The 11790-nt window shown below is 38.9% G+C and overlaps 1 protein-coding gene across 1 annotated transcript in view; it reads right to left on the reverse strand.

Annotated features, from left to right (window-relative positions):
* Window positions 1-10020, reverse strand: part of LOC101347696 (alpha-fetoprotein-like) — a 54886-nt gene extending 44866 nt beyond the window's left edge. Inside the window, exons 1-5 of the mRNA XM_023737812.1 lie at window positions 9936-10020; window positions 8531-8582; window positions 8236-8377; window positions 6705-6913; window positions 1909-2041 (exon numbers count right to left, since the gene is read on the reverse strand). Of these exons, the coding sequence (XP_023593580.1) occupies window positions 1909-2041; window positions 6705-6913; window positions 8236-8377; window positions 8531-8582; window positions 9936-10020 (621 nt within the window). The remainder of the gene's footprint in view (window positions 1-1908; window positions 2042-6704; window positions 6914-8235; window positions 8378-8530; window positions 8583-9935) is intronic.
* Window positions 10021-11790: the final 1770 nt, after the last annotated feature.

Below are 11790 nucleotides of genomic sequence, written 5' to 3' on the forward strand. Positions count from 1 at the left end.
AAACACAAAATAATAAATATTGGAGAGGTTGTGGAGAGACTGGAACACTTATACACTGTTGGTGGGAATGTAAAATGGTACAACCACTTTGGAAATTGATTTGGCGCTTCCTTTAAAAGCTAGAAATAGAAGTACCGTACGATCCAGCTATCCCGCTCCTTGGAATATATCCTAGAGAAATAAGAGCGTCACAGAATTAATATAGTCACACCCATGTTCATTGCAGCACTGTTTAAAATAGCAAAAAGATGGAAACAATCTAGCTGCCCATCAGCGGAAGAATGGATAAACAAATTATGGTATATCCACACAATGGAATACTACCCAACAATAAAGAACAACAATGAAGCCATGAAACATCTTATAACATGGAGGAAGATGGAGGTCATTATGCTGAGTGAATTTAGTCAGCCACAGAAGGACAAATATTATGTAAAGACCACTATTATAAGAACTGAAGAAAATGTTTAAACACAGAAGAAAACATTCTTTGATGGTTACGATGGTGGGGAGGGAGGGTGAGGGTTATTTACTAACTAAATAGTAGATAAGAATTATCTTGGGTGAAGGGAAGGACAGCACACCCTGTAGGAGAAGTCAGCACAACTGGACTAAACCAAAGCTAAGAAGTTTCCTGAATACAACCAAACAGTTTGAGGGACTAGCAGGGGTAGGGTTCTGGGGACCATGCTTTCAGGTGAGATCTAAGTCAGTTGGCATAACAAAGCTTATTAAGAAAATGTTCTGCATCCTACTTTGGTGAGTGGCGTCTGAGGTCTTAAAAGCTTGCAAGTGGCCATCTAAGATGCATCAATTGGTCCCAACCACATGGAGTAAAGGAGAATGAAGAACACCAAAGACACAAGGAAAGTAGTAGCCCAAGAGACAGAAAGGGCCACATGAACCAGAGACTACATCACCCTGAGACCAGAAGAACTAGATGGTGCCTGACTACCACCAATGACCGCCCTGACAGAGAACACAACAGAGAGCCCCGGATGGAGCAGGAGAAAGGTGGGGTACAGAACTCAAATTCTAGTAAGAAGAGCAGACTTATGGTCTGAATGAGACTGGAAGAACCCCGGAAAGCATGGCCCCTAGATTCTCTATCAGCCCAGAACTAAAACAATTTCTGAGGCCAGCTCTTCAGACAGGGGTTGGACTGGACTGCAGGACATAAAGCGACACTCATGAGGAGTGTGTCTCCTAGCTCAAGTAGATACAAGATACTAAACGGGCAGCTTCTGTCCGGAGGTGAGATGGGAAGGCAGAGAGAGCTAGGAGCTGGTTGAATGGACATGGGGAATCAAGGGTGGAAAGAAGGAGTGGGCTGTCACTGTATGGGGAGAGCAATTAGAGTCACATAAGAATGCATGTATAAATTTTTGTATGGGAAAAAATTAAAAAAAGAAAAGAAGTAAGGATAGCAAGACTTTATCTCATGTACTTTGGACATGTTATCAGGAGGAGCCAATCCCTGGAGAAGGACGTCATGCTTAGTAAAGCAGAGGGTCACCAAAAAAAAAGGAAGAGCATCAACTAGATGGACTGGCACAGTGGCTGCAACAATGAGCTCAAGCATAACAATTGTGAGGATGGCACAGGGCTGGTTAGTGTTTCATTTTGTTATACGTAGGGTCACTATGAGTTGGACCCAACTCAAAGATATATAACAACAACAACTATTTATTATAAAGTTGTATCTATGCTATCTAGCACTTCTCAGACTTTAATTGGTATTCAAATTACCTGAGGATCATGTCAAAATGCAGAGTCTTACTAAGTCTGGAGAGGAGCCTCAGATTCTGCATTTCTAAGAATCTCCTGGGTGATGCATGTGCTGCTGGTCCACAGCCTACACCCTGAGCAGTAAGATTCTAAGTAACAGTTGAGATATGAATATTATACCTGCGTCTGGAGGCATTCAGTTTTATTTTCTTCTTGGCAACATGACTGAATAGCTGTCTCATAGTAAGCAGATAAGGTCAGAAGAGTGGGTCCATACAAGAATGGATGCTTTCTAGAAGTTTCATACATGTACCTGTAATTGGACAAACACAAAGTTCTGTAATTTGGAATTCAAGAACATTTGCTGACATTGTTTCTTAAAAACTTAGGATGTGTTCAGTTTTGTTAATTTGAATCTTCTAGGACCTCATGGTGATGAAAATGAGGTAACACTATACTTAAATGCATCAAATGTTTACCCTGGACAAATCCCTGGGAGGTTGATCATACACTCCCTGAGTGCCCATGAAGTGGGCACCTTCCTGGCTGATGGGGAAGGAAAATCAGTAATTTAAATATTTCCCTTCCATATAGGAGTGGGAGGGAGAACGTTAAACAGTCTCAGTGAATTGTAAATACTGAATTGTAAAGCTGGTGCTGGTGAATTCAATTTTGAAAGTATTGAAAGGTAGAGAGAAATCTCTCCAGCTCATGCAGAAGTTCTTTCTGTACTTAGTAATTACAACCCAACAAACACCAGTAAAGACCTTATCTAAGGTAAATTAATGTCATTGTTCTCCAAGATATATCATTCAATATTTTGGTTTAAATTACCAGTCTTTATTTCCCTCTCTCATTCATTCTTCACACTCAGCATAGAGCTTGAGCACCAGATCCACCTTTCATCTGCAATCATCTCTCTGCATAGCAGTCTGAAAAGCTTGTTCACTTACTCCCTACACACACACACATACATACCCAACAACATTTTATATTACTGACAGAGACTATCTTGATGCTCACACCAATCCATTTTCTCTTCCTTTCTGCACAAGGAGACTAGTTTCTCAGCATCCTTTGCAGTTATGTCAGGCACATATAACTGAATCTGAATTTAGGCTTAGACATAAATTTCTTCACACAATTCCCTACTCTCTCTCTCTTTCTGTTCCACAGTGACTTTGGAAGCACATGCTTCAGAAGGTATACCCCCAAGATGGAAACATCCTGGATTCCTCAGTACCATTGGAGAAGAACCACCTAAGACAGCAACCCGACACATTTTAGACTGATAAATGACAAAAAATAAATGTTTATTGAATTAAATCACTGAAACTCTGGAGTTTACTTGTTACCACAACATAGCCTATTCTATACTGACTATTATAATATTATCCCTTACGGAGGTTTAGGATATAATGTTTACTAAGTAGGCCTATGTCACCAGAAGAATGACCTCCTAACCAGGGTCATTTTCATCTACTTAGTAGACATTACAGCATTAGTGATAACAGGAAAGTAATAGATAAAGAAGAAGGACTTGGTTCTTGTTTCGAAAACTTCTTCCCGCCCCCAGTATGTTGGATAATATATATACTCTTGATTGCTGCAACTTCCCTAACTCTCATTCCTCTTGTGATGCCAACTAAAGACACAATTCTAACAGCCCTTTGAGTCCAGTCAAAGGACAAGTTTGTCGTGTTTCCTTGCCTTTAACAATTGAAAAGGCAATTGTGTATCATGACAAATGCTTGAAATTCTTGAAATATTTTAATGAGTTCCCTAGTTATACAGAGTGTAAAAAACTAAACCACTACAAAGGAGCAGGCTATAGTTTCTGTGGTCAGAGGCTATATTGACATGTAACTGCATCAAAAGGGTATTTCCTGCTGCTCCATGGAGGTTAGAGCCAGATACAGCACAATGGTGCCATATTGAAAGACTGGGGCTTTTCTAGGAAGCCTGAAGCACTAATCAAACATAAGTAGAAACCTTATCTAGCAACTGATGTGATAGCAATCCTGTATAGATATTTCCTTTTGTTTAAAGGAAACTTTTTCTTGTTGGTGGATGACTTAGGTTAATGGTCATTAGAGTGGTTTGCCAAATACTTCCAGTGCCCCTCCTTCCAGGCACATGGCAGGACTACATGGTCCAGCCTCTGAAGTGAGGCATGACAATGGGACTTGCTTTGACTAATAGTATGTGAATGGAAATGATGAATGTTACTTCCAAGTTGGAGCTTGAGAGCCCATGCATGATTTACCATCATCCCCTTCCTTTGCCACAGTAATCAACAAGACAAATGTTGAGATGGGCTGAGTAATGAGCCTGGGTCCCTGAGTGACTATGATGAGTGGACCTCCTACTAATCTAAATTGAACAGATAGCATAAGTACAAAATAAAACTTACGTTACAAAAAGCCACTAAAAATTTGAGGTCATTTGCTACCATGGCATAACCTAACCTGTCCTGAATAATAAATATACAGTTGGGATTATTACTTTTGCTTTCTTTTTTACAAGCCTATAAAGGGAACAATCAGCCACAGGCATGGAGGGATAAAAAATAGGTCAGATATTAGGACTGAAGCCTCATTCTTCAGCAGCTGGACAGGGCTATTCCCCTGCATAAAGCCCCTCTTAACTGACACCAAGGGACCCCAAACCTTGCCCCTGGAATTTCAGCAAAGGGTTGGTATCAGCAGAGTTTATCAAGCCCAACTTATATAAACCAAACAGCAGAACTGGTATCATAAACATACGCCTTCCTCCTAAGATGAGGCAAAATTCTTGGTCAATTTTACATTTCATTGGAGCTGTTCTATACCTCTGCTTTCTGTCAGGTACAATGATGAATTATAAGTTCATTTTTTTTTGCCATAGTTAATCAGTTTCCTTAGAGAACATTCAGGATGAGCCAATCTTGTTTCAAATCTCTAAAGGCAGAATTTAACTTAGTATAAGGAAAAGCTTTCTAATAAATTGAGCCATTTGAAAGTGGAATTCCCATATTGTCAGGTAAAGTAGGGTCACGCTTGGTTTGGATTCAGGTACTGGAGTCAGGATATACAATAAAAACTTATAATGATCAAAACTATTATTGAAAATTTGTTAAATAATTCAAAGGTAAGGTAACTATGGTTTTGTATATATGTGTACTATACTATCTTTTGATAGGTCCAAAATTGCCAATGTTTCCTCCAGCTTTGAAATAGGTTGCTATTTCCTTCACTGAGAATTAAAATTGTTAGCCTATAGTTATGAGGTAAGAAGTTACAAAAGTATTTTCCCCTGTGTGTTTATAGTGAAATGCACATAAGTTTAAATTAGCATGTAAGATAACTCCCTAATATCAACTTCATTGTAAAGAGTCAAGAAGACATTGGATTCACTGACTGTTTTTGGTAACATTTTGTAATCTCTAAACATTCAAGTCAAAAACTGATCTATAATACCCACCAAGAGGGAGTAGCATCATAGCAAGTGGGTGGACAAGTTCATATTTTGGTTCCCTAACGTCAGACATGTTGGAATGATAGCGAGCACAGCCAGCAGCTGCTCAGCCACTATCAAGCAAGACCACAGGCCTCGTGTTCCATTATCAAGACCCTGAACGCTGCCTGTAGCTCAGTTTCTGCCTTAAATCAGCCAAAACCAGTTAAAACCAGTTCACTAGCCACAAAAGTGTCCTCAAGTAACCTAAGCCTCATTATAATAGTCAAATCTCCATCCAGGGCAGGGCTTATCCTCTATTGTCTACACATTAAAAAAAAAAAAAAAGATTGCCCTCTAGTTCATAGGAACTGGACTCATAGGAATCAGTCACAGGGACCCTATAGGACAGAGTAGAACTGCCCCATAGGGTTTCCAAGGAGTGGCTGGGGGATTCAAACTGCCAATCTTTTGATTAGCAGCCAGGCTCTTAATCACTGCACCACCAGGGCTCCTTTTCTATACATACTAAGGGAAAAAAAAGTATTTTCTCTTACTGAGGCTACGTGCCATGATAACCTATGTAATCGATGGTGTTTATATGTACTTCCTTGTGAGAGACTGCATAAAATGCTCTGCCTCTCTTTGTTCTGGGAGAATCTGAGGAGCTTTCTCTCTGCTCCTTGCTTGGCTCTTCCTTCCTCCTCACCTCTGTGTGTCTTTATCAACAAGAAGCTGCACTGGGCAGGACCTGCTTTGGGTAACAGGAACCTGCTTGGTTCCCTGTCGCATAGTCCTTTCTCCCCAGGTGGCTGGGGCCACTTATCACCTTTTTGAAGACTGAATGATCTCTGGGCAATGCTGACCCTGGATGGGTGAATTAAAGGAGTTTAGGTGATTCGGCAACAAGTCACCCTGTCTCCTCATTCAACTCTGGTTTAGAGTTTCATGTCTAAAATCTCTCCACTGACAGACTTCCCTGTGCCAACTGGGAAACCAAAATATGAGCTCGGCTACCCATTTACTGTAGTGCTATCCACTCTAGATGGGAATTACAGAATCAGAGTTTTTGAGCTAAAATTCATCTCTATCTGATCTACAGTTATTGCTGGTTTCTAGGTTCTCAGTGATAGACTATCTCCATGCTTACCAGATACCCTTCTTGCTATCCCTTGTTGAACCTCCCCAATGCAGCCCCTTGCCTGAGCTATTACCTGCTATCTATCCCCAATACTCTGTCTATCCTGTTTTGCCAATTTGATTGTACCTTTCAACATCATTTGCTACTCATCTGCTTAATTTAGTCCTTAAGGAGATGGATCCCTTTACAGGTCCCGGCCATTCCTAATCCATCTCGTAGCACAGATAGTCCCATGCCCTAGTAACTCAGTAAGATGGTAACTGTCCTTCTGAAAGAAATTTTCATTTTAATCCCATGCCAAAAAGCATCATTTTCTCAGAGGCTCCTATATAAATAAGATCTGTTTTCAAAACTGGAAAGCACTCTTCCTCAACAACAATGGCAAGGAGAAACGGCTTACCTGTCCTTCACTGACCCTCGATTCTCTTTGTCCATCTCACAGATCTCAGGATTTGGAATTTGGAATGTATCCCTGTAACCTGCAACATCTTTTTTATGTGACAGGAAGCACTTGTGCCTTGCTGTGCTATTTTTATTGCAACAGTCAGAAAACCCGTATTTGTCAGCCATTCCTTGGCTGCTACAAACACGCTGTAGGAAGGTAATCATCTGTAGGAGGAAAAGGCAGCTTAAAGGAGAAGTGGTTGCAGTCTACATTCCTTACCACGGGAAAGTTAAGACAACTGAATGTATACTGTTAGGTTTTAGACCCAGTAAGCCTCAGACAGGTTTTTTTCAGCAAAAAGCTTTTAGGTTTTCACTCTAAATCCCCACATGATAGACCTTGACCAAATTTATCATTCTCCTCTTCTCTCATCTAATTACTTTATTTTCATACAGCTGAGGGTTATTAAAATAAACATAAGCCAGAATGTCCAGGGCCTGAGGAAATCAAGGTATTTGTAATGAGAACTATCCACCAAAAAGTAGATGGTAATCTGTTTTCCTGCTTCCTAATTGTTTTTAGATTGGTTTCCATGGGAACTTATTTTAAGAATTGAACTCTGAAGCAATGTACATTCAGTGTCAAATACCCAAATGGAAATGTAATAACTCCATTTCAAATACCTTTCAATGGCAATAAATGTGCTGAACACTGTAAACCCCAAACGACATTTATTTTCGAATTTGGAGGATAAGATCAGAAACAAGTCCTCTTCTGAAATGGAAATCAGTAAGAATCACTATAAAATAAGTGAGACTGGTCATTGGCAGAAGGACTTCATTTAAAATGTGTTTCTAATGAGACTGATGATTTTTCTATATCTGCTTAGAGTCTAGTCAAAGCTAGCCAGATTTTAGTTCCAGGAAGATGGAGTGTAACATCTATAAATAAAGAAAAAAACTACACGTTGATATTTTAAGTTGTTTGGTATGAGAATAATTGGTCCAAAAAATATGTGAATATAAGAATATGTTAGTGTTTATCAAGCATTTTCCAAAACAAACACTATTTTTAGTGAATTTTCTAATTACAAGATAGGTTTACTTTATGAGATAATAATAATTTGCCATGATTTTCTACTGACTGGGAAAAATAGCACATAATACTATTCACTTCTCTCTCTCTTTTTTCATATTCTTTAAGAAACTATTTTAAATTTGTAGTTCAATTTCCCTGGAACTTTTCTATGGGAATGTCAGACAATAGCATTCTAGTGACAGAGACAGAGCAATGAACTTAAATTGACCAATTGGTATTGTGGAATATGATTCATTCAGTTGAATGTTTGGATCTCAGAGCCCTATCTCCCAGAAATGAACTGATAAAATGTAGGTTTATAAACCTACAAAGATTATATATTGGGTGTGATCCATCTACATATCATTACCTTTGAGCTCTCTGCCTTCAACCAGCCCCCCTTATAACAGCATCTTCTGGTTACAATTTAGTTCAAAGAAGAGAAAAAGGCAGAACATGATCCACCTACCAATTGGTGAGAGCATTGTGAAGGTGGCTCATGTGGCTTGTGGCCCTTACACTTCTCTGCAAGATCTAGCAGCTCTTTAACAATGGTTTGTACTTCTTCATAAGTCGCTTTCTGAAGAAACTGGGCAACCATAATGCTGGTACTGAAACATAACACTTGGGAGCATTAACTACAGAATCAAACAATTTTTCTCCTTCATTTTTTGTTTGCATCATTGCCCTGTTCCCCTCATCTAAAGTAACTCATTAGTATGATTTCAACTTTTAGATAAAAGAATATTGATAATAAAACTCACATGTCTTTTAAGTTCTCCTCCAAATAATTCTGGCTATAAATGTGCTTCATGGCTGAAAATAAAAGAGATTTTATTTGCATAAGAGGGAATTTTCCAAATAGAAATGCCCCTTTTTTATTCTGAAATCTGTATTTAACCGCGTATAAATTTCTAGATCTATTTTTATTAACCACAAATAAATCAGAACAAGTTACCGGAATGTATCTTCACTAGTATTTAAACTATATTCTGTAAGTGACTTATTTTTATACTCAAATATATTCTGTAGTTGAAATCTATCATTGGTCCAGTAGCTGTATTTATTAGTGTTAACACTCCCAAATTAATTACACTTGATGATTTGGTTATTTGTTGCTGTGTTGTGGTTAGTTGCTGTTGAGTCAATTTCAACTCATGGCAACCCCATGTGTGCATAGTACAACTGCTCCACAGAGCTTTCAAGGCTGTGACTTTTCAGAAACAGATTGCCAGACCTGTCTTTCGAGGCACCTCTGTGGTGGGTTCCAACTGCCAACCTTTTACCTAGTAGTTAAGTGATCAATTGTTTGCTCAACCCAGGAACTCTAGCTATTAGCACGTCCAAGGAATATTAAGGAAATAAAAGTTTACCATTGGGAACAAAATATAAATATTAACACTCTTTCCCAGACTTAATTTGGCAGAGATAGTATCTCACATACCTTAATTTGCTCGTCACCCCTACCTTCTTCACCACCCCCACTCGCCACTGACACATCAGAGCACTTATCAAAATCCTTGGGAATACAGAGATCAGGTGCATTCCTTTTTATACTAATAGCCCATAACGAGCTTAGGGGCTATCTATTAAATAAAGAAACCATTATTATTCACTATATTAACATAGGGAAAAGAGACTTGGCTTTGGAGACAGCTGTTCTGAGTTCAGCTTCCAGCTCTGGTTCTGTATGTGACCTTGGGAGAATAACTCAGCTTCTCTGAATTTATGTTTCTCTATCTGTAAAATGTAAGTAAACTCTAGCACATTGGATGGTCGTTAGGATTAAATGAAAGCATCTTTGTGCAGATCTGAGTACAGTGCCTGGCACATACAGGGACTGAATTATGCAGCTCATAAAATTATTCCTACTATTATTCACACTGTTCCTGTATCTAAAATCATGTATTCAATTCTGAATACAAATTTGAAATGTAACATTCCCTCAGCTAAAGTGGAAGTCACCCAACAAAGCCTAAAGTAAGATATTCCTATGTGTTGCTCTCTCTGTATTTGTTCCATAAGTTAATTTCTAGTGATTGACAATAACTCTGTTGACAATGGTGGCCGCTGAAAAACATAAGCCTTCCCATATACATTTTAGCAGTGATCATGCGTTATCTCCTGGCACATGGGATTTACAGATTGTAAATAGCAGTGATTCCCTACCTGCATCTTGTAAACTTCTCTGAAGAGTTTTGCATTTAATGTAGCTTAAAAAAACAAGAAAAGATAAGAGTCTCACAGTCTTCATTATTTCAGATGAACATTTATAAAAAGTGTTCAATCTTTGGAGAGAAATGAACAATCTCTTTATATTCTTTTCAACTAATTACTATTAACAATTAACCTTTCTCTGGTGAACATGTTTTTTCCAAGCCACAGTAACCCTGATAAAATTGAGGAATTCATGACAATGAAAAAATTTTGGTGATGGATATTCATTAACGAATACTGGATTTAAAAACAAGCCATGTCAATCTAGTTGTTTTTTCAAGATTACAACATACATATCTTGTAATAATCAATAAACAGTTAGGGTAAATACTGGTCTGCAATATCTCATTTCCTGGAAAAATTTGTTGACATGTACAAAGTTTTAAAATTAGCAGGGGGGAAGGTAAAGACTTACTACTACAGACTCAGATAAATAGTCAGAGCCCAGGTTCCTGTGCTGGTCATATTTTCAACGCCCTGAGGAGTGTGTGGAGTTAAACCCAAAAGGAAGGGGACCTAATGTATTGAGTACTTACTATGGTCTGGAACTTTATAAGAGTTTTAGGTAGACAGCAAAATTCTGATCTCTTGAATGAGAAATTAAGACCCAGGGTCATGTAATTTACTCCTGGGCCTGCAGGGAGATACTCAGATCTGTCTAACTTCAGAGCCCATACTGCCCAAGAGCAAGTGTTAAAAGATGAAATCCCTTAAAAGCATATTGCTAAGTGAAAGACGCCAGTCTAAAAAAGCTACACGCTAGATGATTCCAACTATATGACATTCTAGAAAAGGCAAAACTATAGAAACAGTAAAAAGATCAGTGGTTCCCAGAGGTTCAGGGGGAGAGGAGGAGGGATGAATAGGTGGAGCACGGGGCATTTTTCAGGCACTAAAAGTGTTCTGTACGATACTGTGGAGGAAAAACCACTGTGGAGGAGAAACCACTAGAAAAGAAACTGCTTGGTTCTTTGCAGACTGGCTCTAGGCTACGGCAATTCTTAAGCAGGCTCACATTTAACTAGAAGATACGCCTAGGGAGAAAGTTTTGGATTTCTTCAGATTTTTCTGGATATATATGTGCCTTTCCAGATTAAACACTTGAGTGCCTCTAAACGTCCCAATTTCCCAAGCAAATCTTCTCTCTGGGTTTTCATGCCAGCGTCTCTATTACCCTCCATTTCCCCAGGTTGCCACAGGCTCATTTGTTCACCTCTTAGAGTGCCCCAGGCTATGCTCACCACTCCTCTGTCCCAGCAAACTCCAAGATGCATGAAACAGAGGCAAGCACTGTACTTTAGTGCTTTGAGTAGTCACTCAATTGATTCAGTCAGGCAAACACAATCCTCTCCATTAATAAAGTGTTCTCTGCTCACTCCTGTCATAAGATAATGATGTGTGCTCTATTTAAAGTGATATCAAGAGATTTATTGGAAGGAAAGACAACTCCAGTTGGGAGACACTGAGTCTGACGATGTGAAATCCAGCACACTCAGGGGAGTTAGAGGCTTCCAAACAATATTTATATTGTTACACCAGGAACTAACAACATAATATTCTGATTGGCTTACTAGTGATTTGTGAAAGTCAAAGGATGGTTAACAAAAGCGAGGGCTTTACAGAGATTGCTTTGAAGAGTCTTTGTTGACTAGTTGCTACTTGGCAATATGTGTGCTTTGTTAATTAGTTACCGCATGGTGACTATAGGGGTTTTCTTTATCGGTTTGATGTTGCTTGCATCAAGGCTCCTAGGAACAAACTGACAACATTCTTTCTTAATACAAGATTAAGTCTCCACAGTCTTCCG

This window comes from Trichechus manatus, unplaced genomic scaffold (genome assembly GCF_000243295.1).
Source record: "Trichechus manatus latirostris isolate Lorelei unplaced genomic scaffold, TriManLat1.0 scaffold00108, whole genome shotgun sequence".
Classification (NCBI taxonomy): Eukaryota; Metazoa; Chordata; class Mammalia; order Sirenia; family Trichechidae; genus Trichechus; species Trichechus manatus.